The sequence below is a fragment of the Hemiscyllium ocellatum genome, chromosome 36 (assembly GCF_020745735.1).
Source record: "Hemiscyllium ocellatum isolate sHemOce1 chromosome 36, sHemOce1.pat.X.cur, whole genome shotgun sequence".
Taxonomy (NCBI): Eukaryota; Metazoa; Chordata; class Chondrichthyes; order Orectolobiformes; family Hemiscylliidae; genus Hemiscyllium; species Hemiscyllium ocellatum.
The window spans coordinates 27,775,239-27,794,660 of record NC_083436.1 but is presented as its reverse complement, the minus strand read 5'-3'; the positions used below and the strand labels follow the sequence as shown (position 1 = coordinate 27,794,660).

At 40.7% G+C, this 19,422-nt stretch overlaps 1 protein-coding gene across 1 annotated transcript in view; it reads right to left on the bottom strand.

Moving 5' to 3' along the window:
* Positions 1-19,422, bottom strand: part of LOC132833424 (janus kinase and microtubule-interacting protein 1-like) — a 272,965-nt gene that overhangs the window by 41,037 nt on the left and 212,506 nt on the right. Inside the window, exons 5-9 of the mRNA XM_060851673.1 lie at positions 17,806-18,015; positions 9,482-9,601; positions 9,045-9,191; positions 4,340-4,480; positions 1,128-1,187 (exon numbers count right to left, since the gene is read on the bottom strand). Coding sequence (XP_060707656.1) covers positions 1,128-1,187; positions 4,340-4,480; positions 9,045-9,191; positions 9,482-9,601; positions 17,806-18,015 — 678 coding nt within the window. The remainder of the gene's footprint in view (positions 1-1,127; positions 1,188-4,339; positions 4,481-9,044; positions 9,192-9,481; positions 9,602-17,805; positions 18,016-19,422) is intronic.

The following is a 19,422-nucleotide window of genomic DNA, read 5'->3' as shown; positions in this document are numbered from 1 at the left end:
TTTTGGAATACTGCATTCACTTCTGGTCTCCCTGCTGTAGGAAGGATATTGTGAAAAGATTTACAAGGATGTTGCCAGGGTTGGAGGGCTTGAGCTGTAGGGAGAGGCTGAATAGGCTGGGGCTGTTTTCCTTGGAACACGAGGCTGAGGGCTGACATTATAGAAGTTTATAAAATCATGAGGGGCATGGATTGGGTGAATACCCAAGGTCCTTTCCCCAGGGTAGTGGAATCAAAATCTAGAAGGCATAGGTTTAAGGTGAGAAATTTACAAAGGACCTAAGGGGCAATGTTTTCATGGAGAGAGCTGTGCGTGTATGAAATGAGCTGCCAGAGGAAGTGGTGGAGGCGGTTCAATTACAACATCTAAAAGGCATCTGGATGGGTATATGAAGAGAAAGGGTTTAGAAGCATATGGGCTAAAGCCTGGCAAATGGGACTAGATTAATTTAAGATATCTGGTCGGCATAGACGAGTTGGACCGAAGGGTTTGTTTTCATCCTGTATATCTCTATGAGTCTATGGATCATTTCTTCATCTCCAAATACAATTTTCATTTGGTTACAATACATTAAGTATTCCAGCATTCTTTTAAACCAAACTCTATTAAGTTATTGACCGAAAAGTCTTCTCTCTAAATAATGCGTAGTAATACAGACAGAAATTTTGAAACAATTTTAAACCTAAGCAAATATCTTAAATCAATCAGCAATTGCACTCACTCGTCACTTTAGATTAGATTAGATTAGATTAGACTTACAGTGTGGAAACAGGCCCTTCGGCCCAACAAGTCCACACCGACCCGCCGAAGCGAAACCCACCCATACCCCTACATTACCCCTTACCTAACACTACGGGCAATTTAGCATGGCCAATTCACCTGACCCGCACATCTTTGGACTGTGGGAGGAAACCGGAGCACCCGGAGGAAACCCACGCAGACACGGGGAGAACGTGCAAACTCCACACAGTCAGTCGCCTGAGTCGGGAATTGAACCCGGGTCTTCAGGCGCTGTGAGGCAGCAGTGCTAACCACTGTGCCACCGTGCCGCCTTGAGGAATAATTAGCAAGCACTTCAATTTCCCACAAATTGTAACTCCATGAATGCTGTATACTTGTCACTTTACCTTGTGAGGTTTTGTGCTTCTTCTTTTCTGTTTCTTAGAACGTAATAATCTCTCCCTCTCCTGCAGCGAGCAAGAAACAGTGAGTTACAAAATCCAACTTTTACATGACTGACTCAATCAATCAAAAATACAGCAATAAATATCAGTAGTAATCTATCAGGATAAGTCAATCTCATCATATTTCAAGCATGAGACATTAATAAAATAAATATTGGTTTGTAGTTCACATTTTTCATTCTATAACATCTATGATGTCTTAGGAAAATTATACTCTTGAGTACACACTTATCTTTTAGTGCTGATGTTTTACTGTACTCTGAACTTAAGTTCAATCTACACTCGGAATAGAAATATCTAACTTTATGTTTTACATTAAAGATTATCGACCAGTTTCACTCTCCCCACATATATTTCCTGACCTGCTGAATATTTTCAGCGTTTTCTGATTTTATTTCATTTGCTATCATGCTTAGACTTGTTGAGTTATCCTATCATTAGTCATACGCTTCCTCCAGAAAACTTCAAAATATGTGTTTTTCAAATGAAAATACCAAAATGCCCCAAGTGAACAATAGCAGTAGTGTGACGATGCTGTAACTTTAAGAGGTTGTTTTGACCTGGTTTATTTTATGAGAGACACTGAACGAGAGGTGCTGAGCTGGCTGGGTAAGACCAGTTGAGTAAAGGCTCCTGAGAGGTCTTGGGTTTTCGTTTAACAGCCTGAGTGGGTGTGGCCAGCTCTGACAGATCAGGATTTCTGGGTTTCGGTTTTTCACTGGTATCTGAAGCTATTGATGTTTCAACAGAGTTGGAAGCTTCAGTAAATGTCGCCTGGCTGCTACTCTCTCTGAATTTTCTCTTGATGTTGTTTTCTCCAGGACTGGAGAACTGCATGTGAGAATCTGTGTCTGAATCTTCCTTTTTGTCGCCAAGGGGTGTGTTTATGGGAGGTTCCTATATTGGAACAGTTAATTAGTAATAGTTTCCGTATCTATTATTCTGTTAAGTTTCCAACAGAGTTAAGTTATTCTAAACTCCTTTTTCTTTTGTTGCATTTTAACTATAGCAATTAAGTAAATTGTGTTTTGCTTAACATGGTGTAGTTTGATAAGTCACATTGCATCTGAAACAGACACTTCAGATTTGCTTTAAAAGTATGGAAAAAGTTAGGGTCTAGGCTACCTTTTTAAAATATTTTCAGGGGATCTGATCTAGACCAAGTTTTTGACAGAACTTAAACACATTACTAATAAGCACACTAAAGATTGAACATAATATTTCCTGCAAAACATGGAAACGTTTTAATTTTATGTTTTTGAATTTGTATAAGCCTGACTAAAGTTATGGAACCTGTTTTGTGGTGAAACAAACATCGAGACTTTGCTTCATTTGAATTTGCCTTTCAGACTGAATTTACATCGCAGAAACTCAGCTGAATGGTACAGCTTTTTGGTAAGTGCCACTTTCAATGAGTTTTTTTAAAAGGCCTGGTGAAATTTCTCACCATGTCTTACCAAATGTGCCTCATTGACCACCTACAGTACCGCTATGATGTACTTTTCGTTCAATCTCAGCCCCTTCATGCTTTTCCTAGAACAACCTGCCACTACTGTGATATTCTTGAATGGACCAGCAAGCCTAACATGGCCTTGCCTTTAAAAGACAGCTCTGCACCCACACAAGCACTATCAGTCTGGTTCCTCATATTTGCCCAGGACATGGTAGACAAGGGAAATTAAATGCCTGCTTTGTGGGCAGGCACCCGGAGGTCCTGTTGAGGTGCTCCATAGGCGGAACTTCCTCTTTCCCCAGGACCAGCAGAAGAGCTAACGACCCCATATCATGTCAGCCTGGTCCAAGCTTGCTATCCGGGGCAGGGCAGGAGAGATAAACAGCACGGGAAGAAGAAAGCCAATGTCTTCTCTGCTCCATGAGCATAGGCAGGACCGTTTTCTCTCTTATACCTCACACTCACTCCAGCTCCCCTACTGCACCCCAGTTCCCTGCAAGGTTCAAGCTCTACCACGATTGCTTGCAATATCTTCCTCACACACTCTCACCCAACCACTACCAGCACCACAACTTCCACCCCCTCCCCACCCCCAACCCCCTGCACTACTAAGCTCTGCATGCCTCCCATGCTGTCTATTCACTCACTTGGGACACCTCCCCACACCTCACACGCACAAATTGTAACAGCTGTTAACTTTCAGCTCCCTTAATCACTGCCTTTCTCTCCCTCATGCCTGGAGGAAAAGAGCCCATAATAGGGCAGGAAAAGGCAGGGCAGATAGTGACATTTGGTTCCTCACCACTGATGTGAAAAACATCCTGACTCTGGCCACTCCCAGCTGCTGACTCACAATATACCTGGACAGGTATACAGACTTACTGTGCTGGAACCCTCTGAGGCAAAGCTATCTTTCTTGAATTGGTTGAGAAATGCCACCAACAATGAAAATTTTCTGTCTCTGTGGCTGTGTTAAATGGCAAGGCAACACAACAGCACTGTCAGCCTGGCATCACGGGCTGAGGGGATAAAGTGCAAAAAGGGAAGGCAATGGAAGGCAGGGATGTTGGGAGCACCTCACAGTCAGACAGCACGATGATCACAAACAAAGAGCCTGGGGTTGCAGTCTGGTCTTGTTTGTGAGCTGGATGCATGTCCCTGAGCACACAGTATGCTTGCAATAGCCTTCCAGTAAGAGATGTTGGTGCAGCCAAGGTGAAGCATTGAAGTGGAGAAGTGAAATGTAAGTGGATCAGAGATGTGTCATGATCATCCTTAAAAGGCTGGCGCATGTTGGATGCCAATGCCTATGGATATCGCCATAGCCCACATCGCTCAGGCCCCTGGAAGATCCCAGCCTACGCAAACATCTAAGGTGGCTCCTAGAACTGGGTACATACCTCACAACGTTAGTGCATTTGATAGTCTCTTAACCTACCCTAGTGCCTTTGAAATAATGCCTTGTGAAAACCACTTTACGTTGTCATATATTGCACTCTTCAGTGAAGAAATCACACTCATAGCTTTAGTAGGCACCAATGTTTGCCAACAATCTTTTTAATGGAGGGAGAATTTTGATTGAGAAATTGAATGATCTTTGATTACAATACTAATACAGCTAGTAAATGTTCCATTCATGGTAACCAACAACAACTGAAATTTATATATGTGTAAGGACAATAGCAATATTAAAATGACTCACCATTGTTAAATCATCAATAATGTGTTGTTGCTCAACAACTTGGAGTCGCAAGAACTCTATTTCTTGCTCGTCTTGTGTTTGGTTCAGATCATTCAGTGAAGTATGACGCCTCAGCTGTCCTTGTGAAGCTAACTTCTCTTTCTGACAAACAAACCATGTATTTAGTGCTTGACAGCAACAGTTAGATGATTCACCTCTAACAACCACAACTCCCTTATTTTGCGCAAGGTATGATTTCAACCACAGAGAGTATTTCCCCTGAATCCCAATGACTCAAGTTTTGCTAGGACTCCTTGATAGTTAACAGGACTCCTTTGAGGTTAACAGGAGTATATTAAACTATCCAGATAACAAAACTGTCTGTATCCTCCCTATGCTTAAAAGTAGGCAAACATTAATGCTAACATAAAGTACACTCTTGTAGTACTGAAACAAGACACAGTATGACGAACTTTGCATCTTCCACTCATCAGGACATTTGCAAGAATAACAAAGTAAAAGGAAGCATTTATAATGTATGACAAGAGAGTGCTCATTGTTGGCAATTGAGCTTTGATTGGTAGATGTGTTGCCACGGAGAATTCATGGCAACTAACAGAATTATACTAATTTAAGGTGGTCAGTCAGGCTTGCAAAGTGGTCCAACTGTGCCTACTGTGAGCTACATATATTAGTACAATCCACAGTGCTAAGTCATCCTATAACCAATCAAACCTAAGCTCTGCAGACCTGCCACATCAAGTTGTGAAAGTTGGTGGACAGCTAAACAACTAATTGGCGGCTCCACAAATATCAACAATTTAATACTAGGTCCAGCACACCAGTGCAAAAGACAAGGCTGAAGAATTTACATCCATCTTCAGTCAGAAGGGCCATGTCGATGATCCACCTCAGCCTCCTCTTGAAGTCCCCAGCTTCAACCAGATGCCAGTCTTCAACCACTTTAATTCTCTCTACATGATATCAAAAAACTGCTGAAGCCTGTCAATACCACAAAAGCTATGAGCCCTGACAACATTCTGACAGGTCACTGAAGACTTGTGCCTACAGCCAAAGTAACACTACAGTTACAACACTGGCATCTATCCGACATTGTGGAAAATTACCCGGATAGGTTTTATGCTCAAAAACCAGGACAATTGCACCGTGGTCAATTATTGTCCAAGTAGTCTACACGCCATCATCAGCAAAGTGATGGAATAGATGATCTACAGTGAAGTCAAATAGAATTTGCAAATGGCATAACTGATGATCAGCTTGTGTGGCAGGAGGATTACTTGCTCCTGAATTAATTACAGCCTTAGTCCAAACATGGACAAAACAGCTCAAATCCAGTCGTGAAACTAGAATGACTACCATTGGTATTAAAGTAATATTCAACTTTGCATGGCCTCAAGGTGTTCCAATCTAACCGGGAGTCAATTGGAATCGGGGAAAACTATTTGCTAGTTGGAGCCAGACCTGACACAAAGAAAGATTGCTGTGGTAGTTGGAGATGAATCACCTGAGCTCCAGGACATCTCTGTAGGGGTTCCTCAGGATACTGTCATTGACCCAGACAACTTCAGCTGCTTCTCAATGACGCTCCCTCTATCATAAGGCTGGAAGTAAGGATATTTGATAATGACTGCACAATGTTCAACACTATTCATGACACCTCAGATACTGAAGCAATCCATGTTCAAATGTAGGAAGACTTAGGCATCATCCAGGTTTGAGATGATGAGTCACAAGAAACATTTATGGAGGCAGTAACCATCTCCAACACGAGACTGTCTGATCATTGTCCTCTGACATTCAGTGGAATTAATATTGTTGTATAATCCATCATTTATATTCGGGTGGTTACCACTGACCAAACATTTAACTGGACTAGCCATATAAACACTGTGGCTATGAGAGCTAGGAATTCTTCAGCAATTAACTCATTTCCTGACTCCCCAAAGCCTGTTCACCATTCAAAACGGACAAGTAAGGAGTATGATGGAATACTTCCCAATTTGCCTGGATGAATGCAGCCCCAACAACACTCAAGAAGCTTGATACCATTCAGGACAAAGCAGCCCACTTGATTGACATCCTATCTACAGCCTTCAGCACTGAAACATGGCAGTAGGGTGTACCATCTGCAAAATTCATTACTGTGACTTACCAAGACTACTCTGCAAGCACCTGCCAAACCCGCAATCTCTATTGCATAGAAGGACAAGGTCAACAGTGGGATGGAAAAACCATTACATGCAAGTTTTCCTTCAAACCACACATCATCACAACTTAAAGTTACGTCACTGCTCTTTCACTGTCACTGAATCAAAATCCTGTTGATTCCCTTCCTAACAGCATTGTGACTGTCCCTTTACCCCGAGGTCTGCTGTGGTTCAAGAAAACAATTCATCATAACCTTTTCCAGGACAGTTAGGGATACACAATAAATGCTTACTTCGCCAGTGACATTCACATCTCACGAAAGCTTGAAAAAATACAGGGCCCTGAACCTTGCAGAACATGTACAGATTTTGTGCCTGCTTCAAATTAACAACACAGGTGATGACAGCCATTCTCTGGTTCATTCCTCAGGGCAATCCCTTGACCAACTTGCTTCACTGAACATTAAATAAGTTTTAGCAGTTATCCATCAGTCATCATCTAACTAGTGCATTCTCAATGGCAACATGTTTACTAATCTGAGTCCATTTGCCAATGAAGCAGTGCTCTCCTCTCATACAGTATAAAACATTGTCTCCATTAACATTGCTAATATTCTGAATGACCTGATGAATGCAAAACAATAAGCTTCACCAAATTGTGTCTCCTGTTAACAATATGCTATCAGAGTTAGAAATGCAAATAGCTTTAAGGCTCAAACAGACCACACCCTAGAATTGATGGAGAGCAAAATGTTGATCATTGGGCATTTCATTTAAGGGCTAAGTTCTGAGGGTTCTAGTGGCTCAGTAGCAGTGTCCATATCTCTAGGCTAGGATCTGGGTTCAAATCCTACCTGCTCCAGAGGTGTATAATAATATCACTGAATTAATTAGAATAGATTAATTAGAAAATATGTCTTTTAAAAAAGTTAACCATTCTTTCAGTTGTGAGCAATAGCATTTATGGATTAAAACAGTCAAGAGATTTTAAAAAACCCTAAATTCTCTACAAAAACTAAAGGGCTATGTTGACTTGGATTTGATGGTGGGAGTAAAAACTGTTCTGTTGTGTGCGACAGCATTTCTGAATATAAAAAAACAAAAAAAAGAGCTAAGTTATCATTGTCCTGTTGAGCACTGTATATAGTTTGATTAAATGGAAAGAAATGCGGTTAAGTGGTGATGGTGGTTAATGGGTGAAAATTGCCATGGGTGTTTTACTAGTGGGAAAAGCCATTCAGCTGTGCATGATAGCATTTCTGGATATAAAACAAAACAAACAAAAAGTGCTAAGTTCTTCCCCAGTGGGGTGTTAGCTTCTGGAGAAAAGATCCAGCAGGAAAAGGTGGAGATTGATGTTTGACAATATAATCTTCATGAATCACTGAAACTTTTTTGCTGCCTAACACAACATGTAAATCTCAATGCATGATACATACTCAAATTCTGCAATAGCAAATGACTAAAAGTACCCTGTATGAAAATCCCTACAATGTTAACATATATAAGAGGAGAGACCAGCACTTACAGTCATAGAATCATAAAGCATGGAAACAAACCCTTTGGTCCAACTCATCCATGCCTTCTGTTAGCACATTATACTTTTTCCCAGTTACATCATGTAGACTTTGGAATTAAGTAAGCAAGACATTTGACAATAAAACAATTTTGATAGAATGTACTTCCTAAATGAAGTTACACTTTATTTTCAAATGCAGAATGCTCAAAATGATGAGCCACCGGATTCTATGTGTGTTTTGTTTTGCTTGTCACAGTCTTAATAAGGTAAAGATTGTTTTTTAACTACAAATGAGACGCATCATTCCATTTCTCCTGCATTCACTTGATAAAGGACCAGATGCTCTGACTCAGGACTCACACCTTGTCGTCCACTATTTCAGAGGCCTTGAACAAAGTGCTCCCTACAAAACCCGTTAATACATTTGTGGAATTAACAGTGCAAAGACTGAGATGGAAGTCAAGTTAGAATAGAGGAATTCAACTTCACATTAGGAATGTAAAGAGCAGTAAAGAGGGGAAAGATTGATTGAATTGAGAGATTTCTTCTCAGTCCTACATTTTACATTTTTAAAATCTATAACAATTCAAACCTAATGGAATGGGACTCCACATTCAATGGGTAATTTCCAACTGGAAAGGTTGGCCGGCAGTAATTAACTTCTAAAATATCATTAAAAGGATACGTACATAGAAGTGGACAAGACAATTTTATGTGGTGAGCTTAATACGTATCTAACATGCAAAATACTGCTATCTCACAATGTTTGTGTAGTTTAATATGTTGTCGACAGCAAGATGCCATTTTTGTAAAATTGGCAGTGGATCACCTTGGACAGAAACCTTTGGGTTTCAACATTTAATTGCACGTCTACCCCTTGCCTATTATTGCTGTAAGACTTAGGTGTAAATAACAGCAAGTGCCAATCATCTCACTGTTACCCTGTCAGAAACTTATGTGTTAATTCCAAGTCTACTTGCTGTGCTGTAAGTTATGCCTTGAATTCTAATTTACATAACATTTCAACTGTATCTTGTACCATTTCTGCATTTTCTCTGGTCAGCTTTTTTAACTTATCTTCCATCCTCTGTACAGACTGCATGATGTCCTCATTCTTCTTAGTCAAGCGCTTGTTCTTCTCTACGAGTGGCTTTAACTGGCTCTCTGTCTCACGGACACGTTTCAACTGCAAAAATAATTCATAGTGACCTGTGATAAGTTTCAGCAAAATGTTGTCAACAGCACAATAAGTTCATTAGCATTAACACAGCCCGTTTTAACAGGCAATCATTCATTTCGCTAAAGGCAGCAGACAAATTCTTCAGGGTATTTCTTTCAAATATTTCACATTCTGCCTGGAAGTGGACAATTTTATATTTGTCTTTTCCTAGTCAAAGACAAACTAGTTTGGTACAGCATTAATTACTCGCGTGGCTTACTCATTCACTAAAGAGGGGCACAAGTTATTGCATTTACCAGTTCGTTCCTCTCATCTGCTAACAGCGTGTTTCGGTCCTCTAGCTTTCGAATCACAGCATTTAGTTCAGCAATCTTCAACTGGAACCGCCTTACATCCCTTTCATCCAGTTGTGGTTCCTTTTGGAGAATTCAGAGCAAGAAATTAAATGATGATTTTGATAGTAATAAAACAACATTAACATTAGTTGTATGTAAATGTCAAAGAAGACACACAAATATTTTGTACATCGGAGATGAAATGTCCTCCTTGTCAAGTTCCACTGACGTACAGAACCCAAACAGTCATTCTAATTTTACACAGAGTAAGTCTGAAGGGAGTTTGTCACACCCAAATACAACCTCTATTCTCAGTAAGGTTAATTATACCTCATGTAAAGTTACCTTGTTGTTCTTAGTTATGACCATTCAGCTGAAATGGTACTCTCTCTCCATGATTTTATTTTAGTCTAAACATGTTGTGTCGCCACAGTCTTACCATAGGGGCTGCTCTCTCATTAGAGAGAGAAGCAACTGGTGGTGACTCAATCTGAGGGCCACCAAGCCTCAGGTGAAGGAAGTGGTTGAGAAGGAGAGTCCTTCATGATAATCTAACTGGTAATGGGATTTGAACCCAAGCAGTTGGCATTACACCACTCTGTAAACCAACAATCTAGTCAACTGAGCTAAACTGATTCCCAATCTAAACATATAATCATAGTTACAGCAAAATGGTTGCAGTTTAATTTTTCCAAAAGGTCAGGAGGGTGTACAGTGGTTTAGACAGCAAGTGGTCTTTAGGTACCAGTATAAAAGTGATGAGATGAATGCTTCCTCAACAGCAGGGCCTGAGGTAGATGAGGGTAAAATATCGGTCCCTGTTACACCAATTTTCCATGTAAACTATGGGAAAAAAATGGAGTAATTTTGTGGTTCAGTATCCTCATCTCAAGGGCATTTAAATGATAGCTATCCCCTACTCTCCTGTATAATGTTCACACACATCTGACAGGCGCCTTAAATAGGCAATAGGTGCAAATGCTGTGCAATGAGATTGAGATGATATATGCCTGTTTAAGAACCCTTTCCTGAAATTCATTGATAGATTTCTTGTTGTCACATGTACTGAATTACAGTGAAAAGTGTTTTTTTTGTATTGTACTGGCAGATCGTACCATACAAAGTGCATCAGGGTAGCAGAACAGAGTGCAGAATGCAATGTTACAGACACTGAGAAGGTGCAGAGAGCGAGATCAGAATTAACATTTGAAAAGTCTAATAATAGCAGGGGAGAAGCTGCTCTTGAATCTTGAAATTGGGCTTAACTGTGTAAATCACGCACTGTGCAACTTCTCCAAGAGCAAATGTGCCAAAAACAATACAATATTTTATAAAATTCTGTCATGGGGTACTAGGAAGAAAGGCCAGTGCTCCTTCTGACCTCATTAATCCTGAGAATTGTTATCAGTTCTCATTGATTCACCCCTTCCCTTCTCTCCTCTTTTCTGGACTGACCAGTTGGGCAATGTCAACATCTGGGAATCATTAGTGGAAGGCAGAAAGATGTCTCTGTTCACACCAATTGTTTAGAGGAAGCTTAGAGTCTGTTTCAAATACACTTTTGAGCCATGCCTTTCAGGCAAAGTGATCCTATCCTGCATCAATTTAACAATGGAAACAAGCCAAAAATGAATGTGTTCTTATTGTCAGGGACCTGGCATATGGGGGCTCACTAACTGGATGTCAGTTTATCTTTTAGAACCATGCTCATGATATCATCACTGCACATGACTAGCATGTGACCTGACGCTAAAAAGAAATCTCATACTCCAGTTTACACCAAGCATCACACTATACTGGATGCATCCTCCTCTGTTATAAACAAATAGTTTAATATTAGACCAGACACTTACTTGCCTGAAGAATGTACATTATAGATAGTAATCTTCAAAGCAATAATACCCACGTCCAGTTTCTTGGACAATCATACAATCCTTACATGTGGATGCCATTTGACCCATCGAGACCACAGCAGGCCCCTTCAAAGGGTACTCCACCCAGATCCACCCCATCCCTGCATTTCCCTTGGCTAATCTACCGAGCCTACAACTCCTGGACACTATGGGCAATTTAGCATGGCCAATACATCTAACCTGTGCATCTTTGGACAATGGGAGGAAATCAGAGCACTGGAAGGAGAGAAAGTGCAAACTCCACACATACAGTCATCCGAGGGTGGAATTAAATCCGGTCCCTGGTACTGAGCGGCAGCAGTGTGAACCACTGTGCCACCCTAATGTTACAGGAGATAAGATAAGCATTGCCTCATCAGGTAAAATTGCCCTGCTGGAGGCTGACTCAGACTAAGACCTATAGCATACAGCTTCATCTAATAGATGATCTTACACAGACAACCTAATACAATGGTTAGCAGGAACAATTAAACACATTGGAAGTGTGTAATCATGTGTTTCTATATACCACAAATTCATTTACTGTACAGGGGTCTAATAGCTCCCCAAAGAAGTAAATCTGTATTTAAATCTTCAGTTTTCAAGGTGCTAATATGAGAAATTAGAATTAATGCAGTCCAGCTATTGTGGTTTCACAATTTGCATCCCATTATGCCCTATAACATACTTCGACCGCATATTCACACTTGAATAAAAAGTGTCTTTCTGAGACTAAGTTACAGAAATCTGTCAAGACTTATTGAATCTCGTTATAATTTAACTTACTTAGAAATCCTCAATGCCAACACAGTGTCTTTATTGAAAATGTTTAAATCCCACTTAACTCAGAATAGATTGGAACTCAAACCTGGAATATCCTGCTCCAAATAACTCAATGTTGCACTGGGTAATCTATGCTCACTCAACCATTAGTGCAACTGACATTGTAAAATTTTAAAAAAGTAACTGAGACAAGTCAAAACACTGGAAATGTACCATAACAGCAGAAGACAATGTTGCACCTTGCAACTAGATCTAACAGAAATCCCAAACGCTCTCCCTTGAAAGGGAACTTGATCAATTGAGATTTCAAAGCAAAAACTGAAGGATTTTTATTTGCTAATAGCAAAGTTATGTGGAATCATAGCTGGTTAGGTCAGAATCCATTGTGGTTGTTAAATGACAGAATAGACCCAAGTACTGAACAAGCCACTCCTGTTCCTATATTCCAGCAATACCTGGAATAGAACATTTAACTTTTGAGGAAACCAAATGTTTTGAACCTAAGCAAGAAGTAGCTTATGCAGTCTGATGTGTACTGTCCACCTTGATTTTGAAATGAAAATGTTTTAGACAAATGTATTGTTTTAAAATATCTAAGGTCTGACATAAACAGCATCGGTTAAATCAGTATCAGCAAGACGTGATCAATATTTCTCCTCATGAGGAAGTGTTATACCCTAGAGAGCTATACACAGTGTCATACACTGCTACTTGTGAACTAACCTATCACATCTGTGAAGAACACATTGCCAAGGGTGATGCAATATATATTTTAGATTATAAATTGGCTTTCTAATAAAGCAATAAAAAGCTCATGATAATTGTGTTTAATCATTCCATTGCTTTGCAAAAGGCTTGGAGGGAACTGGCAGGAGAAGGGAGAACTTAGATAAACTGAAAGAGAATAGAGATGAGAAGGTAGGGGTCCAGAAGGCTGCTGAAGGTGAGGAAAGTAGCATGGCAGAGAAATTGAGAGGGTTAATTCTAAAAAGGAGGGCTTCACCAGGGGTGCTGTGGTGTTCCTCTCAGTCTCTGGATGGAGAGTTATAGAATCATAGAGATGTACAGCATGGAAATAGACCCTTCAGTCCAACCTGTTCATGCCGACCAGATATCCCAACCCAATCTAGTCCCACCTCCAGCACCTGGCCCATTTCCCTCCAAACCCTTCCTATTCATATACCCATCCAAATGCCTCTTAAACGCTGCAATTGTACCAGCCTCCACCACTTCCTCTGGCAGCTCAGTCCATACACATACCACCCTCTGTGTGAAAAAGTTGCGCCTTAGGTCTCTTTTATGTCTTTCCCCTCTCACCCTAAACTTATGCCCTCTAGTTCTGGACTCCTCGACCGCAGAGAAAAGACTTTGTCTATTTATCCTATCCATGCCCCTCATAACTTTGTAAACCTCGATAAGGTCACCCCTTAGCCTCCGACACTCCAGGGAAAGCAGCCCCAGCCTGTTCATCCGTTCCCTATAGCTCAAATCCTCCAACCCCGGCAACATCCTTTTCTGAGCCCTTTCAAGTTTCACAACATCTTTCTGATTGGAAGGAGACCAGAATGGCACACAGTATTCCAACAGTGGCCTAACCAATATCCTGTACAGCCACAACATGAGAACTGAAATAGCAGCAATTCAGACAACGGAGAGATTTCAATACAGTGTTTAGAATCGACAAATGATGAGCAAATGGAAGTTAAGGGTGGTTTTCCACATCAAACAACCTTCTAAACCTGAATTATTTTATCTCATAGTAGTCAAATAAAGATATTACACCTCCTTTTGATTTTCATTAAAAAAAACATGTTATTTCTTCATTTTTATTTATCTTCAGATTACCTGCACACTTAATATTTTATTTTTTAAAATTCATTTTTATACATGTAGGTAAGCTCTAATTTAAAATCTACCATGCCAAACATCTTCAAATGACAAATGCATAGCAACTTTATCACACTGATTATAGCAGGGAAGGTCATAACTGAGTAAGGGGACTGCAACAATGTTTTTTGAAATGATGTGCATAATTTCTTCAATGGTTCTTGTATTTCTCTGCCTTTCTGAGCTCCCACTGGAAGGATGGTAGACAACCTTCATTCTGTATCTCGCACCATTTATATCTGTGACTGAGAATCTACTGAAAACCTGAGGGAACTCTCTGTGGACAGACTTGGTTGACAACCTCACAATGAGACAACTTGTGGGGAACCTGTGAGCATAATATTTAATGATATGTCACAGCGTATCCATTCTAAGACAAGAGTTATACACAGTGCTTCTAAGAACAACTCAGCAGTTGCAAATATACTGCAAAACAAAATGCATTGGTGTACATGTTTTTGGTATAAATGCAGAGCATTGCACTTATCCCAATGGAAGATAATCCATGTTAAGGTAAGTCTGCATCCTGTCCTTAATCCTACATTAAATAATCATTGTAGGAATAAGTACATGTAATTCTGGCACTTAGTCCAGTTACCAAAGGAATAATGTAAAGGTAAGTACACATCATTCTTTGTACTTACCCTGACACTAAAGTTCCCCTTTAAGGAATACTGCTCCTTTAATGGTTTAATCTGTAAATAATACAACAAATTGAAAATATTGCAAATTTCGTGTTATTTTTAAAACAAAAAGAAACACCTACAAATACATTGTCTGTTTGTGAATCATATTAGTACAATATGTGATACTTTCAGTAATTGTATATAACGCGTAAAGAAATAATTAAGAGCTAATATTCATCACTGGATATTACTACTATAATCACTACATATAACGTAAAACAAAAACCTGGAGCCAAATAATCTCAATATTTCCCCTCAGTTTTAACTCCTCAAAACGTAAATGCAAGAGCCTGAATAGACAGTGGGCTATTTGGGATGCTGTATAGTCCATTACAATATTGGTTTTGAATAGCTAAGATGGCTTGACTTGATCATCATCTCATACTTAGCTGTCTTGACTTCTCAATCACTGGTGAATGTTCGCCAACAAGATCTATTAATAGAATCGCAGTATAGAAACACAGAATGGCTACTCCACAGAAAAAGACCGTTCATGTGACAAAGCCGCTCAGCTGGTTCCACTGGCTCACTTTCTCTCTGTACACGTGCAAATTTTCTCTCTTCAGGTAATTATCGAATATTCATTTGAAAGCTACACTTATATCTAACTCTACTGCAACATTCAGTGATGCATTCTGGATTGTAACATCTTAATTATGTAAAAAATAATGTCCTTCATGTTGCCGTTTGCTATCATCATTAAAGCGACTCTACATTTCCACCAATATGGAGAAAGTGTTCCTGTCGATTCTGCCCAGATCTAACTTGATTTTCAACACTGTTATCAAATTTCCTCTCGACATCCTCTCCTCTAAGAAGAAATGCCCCAACTTCTCCAACATATTCACATGAATGAATTCCTTTACCCAAGGGACAAATCTCACAAATGTTTTCTTCATTCTTTCCAATGCAGTTACATCCTTGCTAAATTGGAGTCTCACAATTTGGCACAATTTCCCAATACTCTTGTTGAAGATGAGCCAGTGTGTAATCAAGATCAAGTGAAATTCCTTGATTTGTATTTCATGCCTCTTCTTATAAAGTTTAGAATCCTGTATTCTTTAAAAAAATGCATTCTCAAACTGCGCTGCCAGCTTTAATGATTTGTACGCATATGCCCTCAGTTATCTCTCTTCTTGGATTTTTAGAACTGTGCCCTTTATACTGTCTCTCCTTGTGCATCCTATCAAAATGTTTCACTGCACCAAATACCATCTGCTATGTGTCTTACATCCCACAAGCCAGTCTACATTTTCTTGATGTCTATCACTATCCTTCTTACAGTTCAAATTCCTCGAAGTTCTATGCCATCCACAAATTTTAAAATTATGCCTTGTATATCCAAACTTAGGTATTTAGCATGGGTCAAGAAAAGCAATGATCCCAATACTAACCTCACTGTATACCTTACTCCAGGTGGGAAACAATTGTTCACCATTACTTTCAGTCAAGGCCGATTTCATACTCTTGGTACTACGGCCTTTTACATTCCGTGGGTCTTTGATGAGAAGCCTAATATATGGCACTTTTTCAAAGAGGTAATGGCGGTGTAGTAGCAAGGCCCAGGTAATGCTCTGGCAACAGTATTTCCAATCCCATCAAAACATGGTGGCTGCATAGCTAGCACTGGTGCCTCACAAGGCCAGGGACCCAGGTTTGATCCCAGCCTGGGGTACCTGTTTGTGTGGAGTTTTGCACATTCTCCCAGTGTCTGCAGGGGTTAACTCCAGGTGCTCCGGTTTCCTCCCACAATCTAAGATGTGCAGGTTAGGAGAACTGGCCATCCTAAATTGAGGTGGCACGGTGGCTCAGTGGTTAGCACTTCTGCCTCACAGTACCAGGGACCCGGGTTCGATTCCACCCTCGGGCAACTGTCTGTGTGGAGTTGGAACATTCTCCCCGTGTCTGTGTGGGTTTCCTCCAGGTGCTCCAGTTTCCTCCCACAGTCCAAAGATGTGCAGGTGAATTGGCCATGCTAAATTGCCATTAGTCAGAGGGAAATGGGTCTGGGTGGGTTACTCTTTGGAGGGTTGGTGTGGACTTGTGGGGCCGAAGGGCCTGTTTCCACACTGTAGAGAATCTAAATTGCCCATAGTGTTTAGGGATGTATAGATTTGGTGCATTACTCAGGGGTATATGTAGAGGAATGGGTTTGGGTGGAATACTCTTCGGAGGGTCAGAGTGGACTTGTTGGGCTGAAGGGCCTGTTTCTACGCTGTAGGGATTCCAAGAAAGCAGTGGGTGGAATTTGTGGCACAGTAGTACAATTTGTGGCTCTACCTCTGTGCCAGGACACCTGGGTTCAACTCCAGTAGAGTTGGCATTGCATGGTTTCCAGAGGTGTGCAATAACATCTCTGAATGGGTTGATTCGAAAACTTTTTAAAAAATTCAATGAACAAACATAAAGCTAATTTCATGCTCATCACTACTGACACTGTCACTGACTGTTGTGAAAGGTTATCCTGTTAATTGTGAATAGGAAATCTACCGCCTTTATCAGATTTCGTGTACATGTGAATTTAGCTTCAAAGTGCCTCCTGACAGAAAAGCAAAAGCAAACCACTCCTGGCCTTGGCAGTGTACCCAAAACCCCATTAAAGAATAATATTCAAATAATCTTTCTGGAAGCCATGGTTACAAGGTTGTTGGAAGGTTGAATGGATAGGGGAGGGGGGGAAAGAACAAATACTTTCGAAAGAGGGATGCTGAAGACAAGGTTAATTAGGTTGTGAAACTAAACAACATTTGGAGATGAGCTCCATAAAATTCACTTCCTCTATTCCTCTTCACCCAGCACATCAGGATTGGGAAAAATCAAGAAAAGCTTCAAGATCACAGTCAGGAGATGAACCACAATACTGATCGCGCACAGCCATTAAATGGCAAAGGAGATTTGGAAATCATTCTATTCTCCCATTCTGTGAAAGGAACACTGCAATGAGTGTCATTACACAGTGTTATTAATGAGAGGAAAGTTATTTAGTCAATTAGCAGCTAAAAGGCTGTATTATAATGAAATACGATGAGCTTCTTACATGGTTCCCTATCAGGTCGGAGGTGTCCCCTGCAGCACTCGGAAATTCGCGCTTGGGGCTGCTGTAGTAGCGTTCAGCTTCTTTCACCTGTACCAGCTGCTCATCGAGGGCTTCTTTCTGAAGGATGAGCTTCTGAGTGTGGCCTGTTTGAACGCCAAGGTCCTTCTCCAAGGCAAGAATGACCCTGTCTTTGCTCTTTATCTCATCCATCTATAAAAGAAAGGGCCACGTAAGTCACTGTCAAAATTTCAAACCCCCATTGCTGACATTATAAAGACAAACAAAAACAAAGGAATCTCATCTTACAATGCAATTTCGAAAACTTAAACAGTGATGCTTTTTGGGTTTTCCCATTGATTTTCCACAGGAATGTTTTGAAAAACATTGGCAATTTATTCTTAAGCATGCATCTCTCACCAAGGTATCAAAATGAATCCTGATCATAATGGCTAGTTATAGTAATGTGCCCAACCTCCACCATCTACATTCTCCCTTCCACCCTGGGAAGAGATATCAGGCTCCTGTTTAACATCTATCCATAGTGACAAAGTTAAGACATGGAAGCCCTCCATTCCATGACATAACCAAATAAGGTGGATTTTTCAATTCGCTACATCAAGGAGACTGGAGAAAATGGTGGCCTAGAAATTCCATGACATCATGCCCACTGTTCAGGCACTCAATCGATATTTCATCCTCCAACATGTTGGGCTGAAAGTGGGCAACCATTGCAAGTTGCCCACTGTATTAATTTTAGACCAAAAGATTGATTCCAGGGTCTACAACTGGAATAATCTCCAAGCTTTATGTTTATGCCAATATGGGGTAAAATTAAATTAATGCCCTATTCACCTATTTTTCCACCATGTTTTGTGATAAATGTTGTTTTCTATTTACTTACAGGCACTATGAAAGTACTTAGGGAGGCAGACTACCTCAACTTAACACAGCATCCAAGAAACAAGGCCTCCAGCAATGTAGAAATGCATAAAAAATGACAACATAAATTGTGAGCTCAATGGTTATATGATTCAGTAAAATGGTGGATAGTGGGAACTGGATGGTTGATTGGGGGGGGGGGGAGCTGGTAAAAAGTTTGGGGAACTGCATCAGATGACTCCTTATCCCATTGCCATGGAGACTTCCCAGTGCTGGGGGGAGGAGGAGGAGGAGGCAACCCATGTGTTGTGATTCTGCCCATCACTCCGTGAGGCCAGGGAATGGCTTCAGGACATGCCTTTTTAACCAAGGCAGCACTTCTATGACAGGCCTGGAGGAAGAATGGAGGCCGTAAATAAGTTGGGGGAGCTGGGGGAGACATGGCGGCCACAAGAATGATGGGGAGAGATAAGGGAGCCAAAGATGAGCTGGGGAATATGGGGCGTTGTAACGGGGATGGGGGGGTGGGAAGACCGGAAACAACTGCTGGTTATTTAACTAGAAGGAGGGGAGTGAGACTGCAAGGAAAGTGGAAGTTAGAGGAAGGCTCCAAGAGAGAATTAGAATCCATACAGTGTGGAAACAGGCCCTTTGGCCCAACAAGTCCACACCAACCCCACGAAGAGTAACCCATCCACATCCATTCTTGTACCATTATCCTATATTTACCCCTGACTA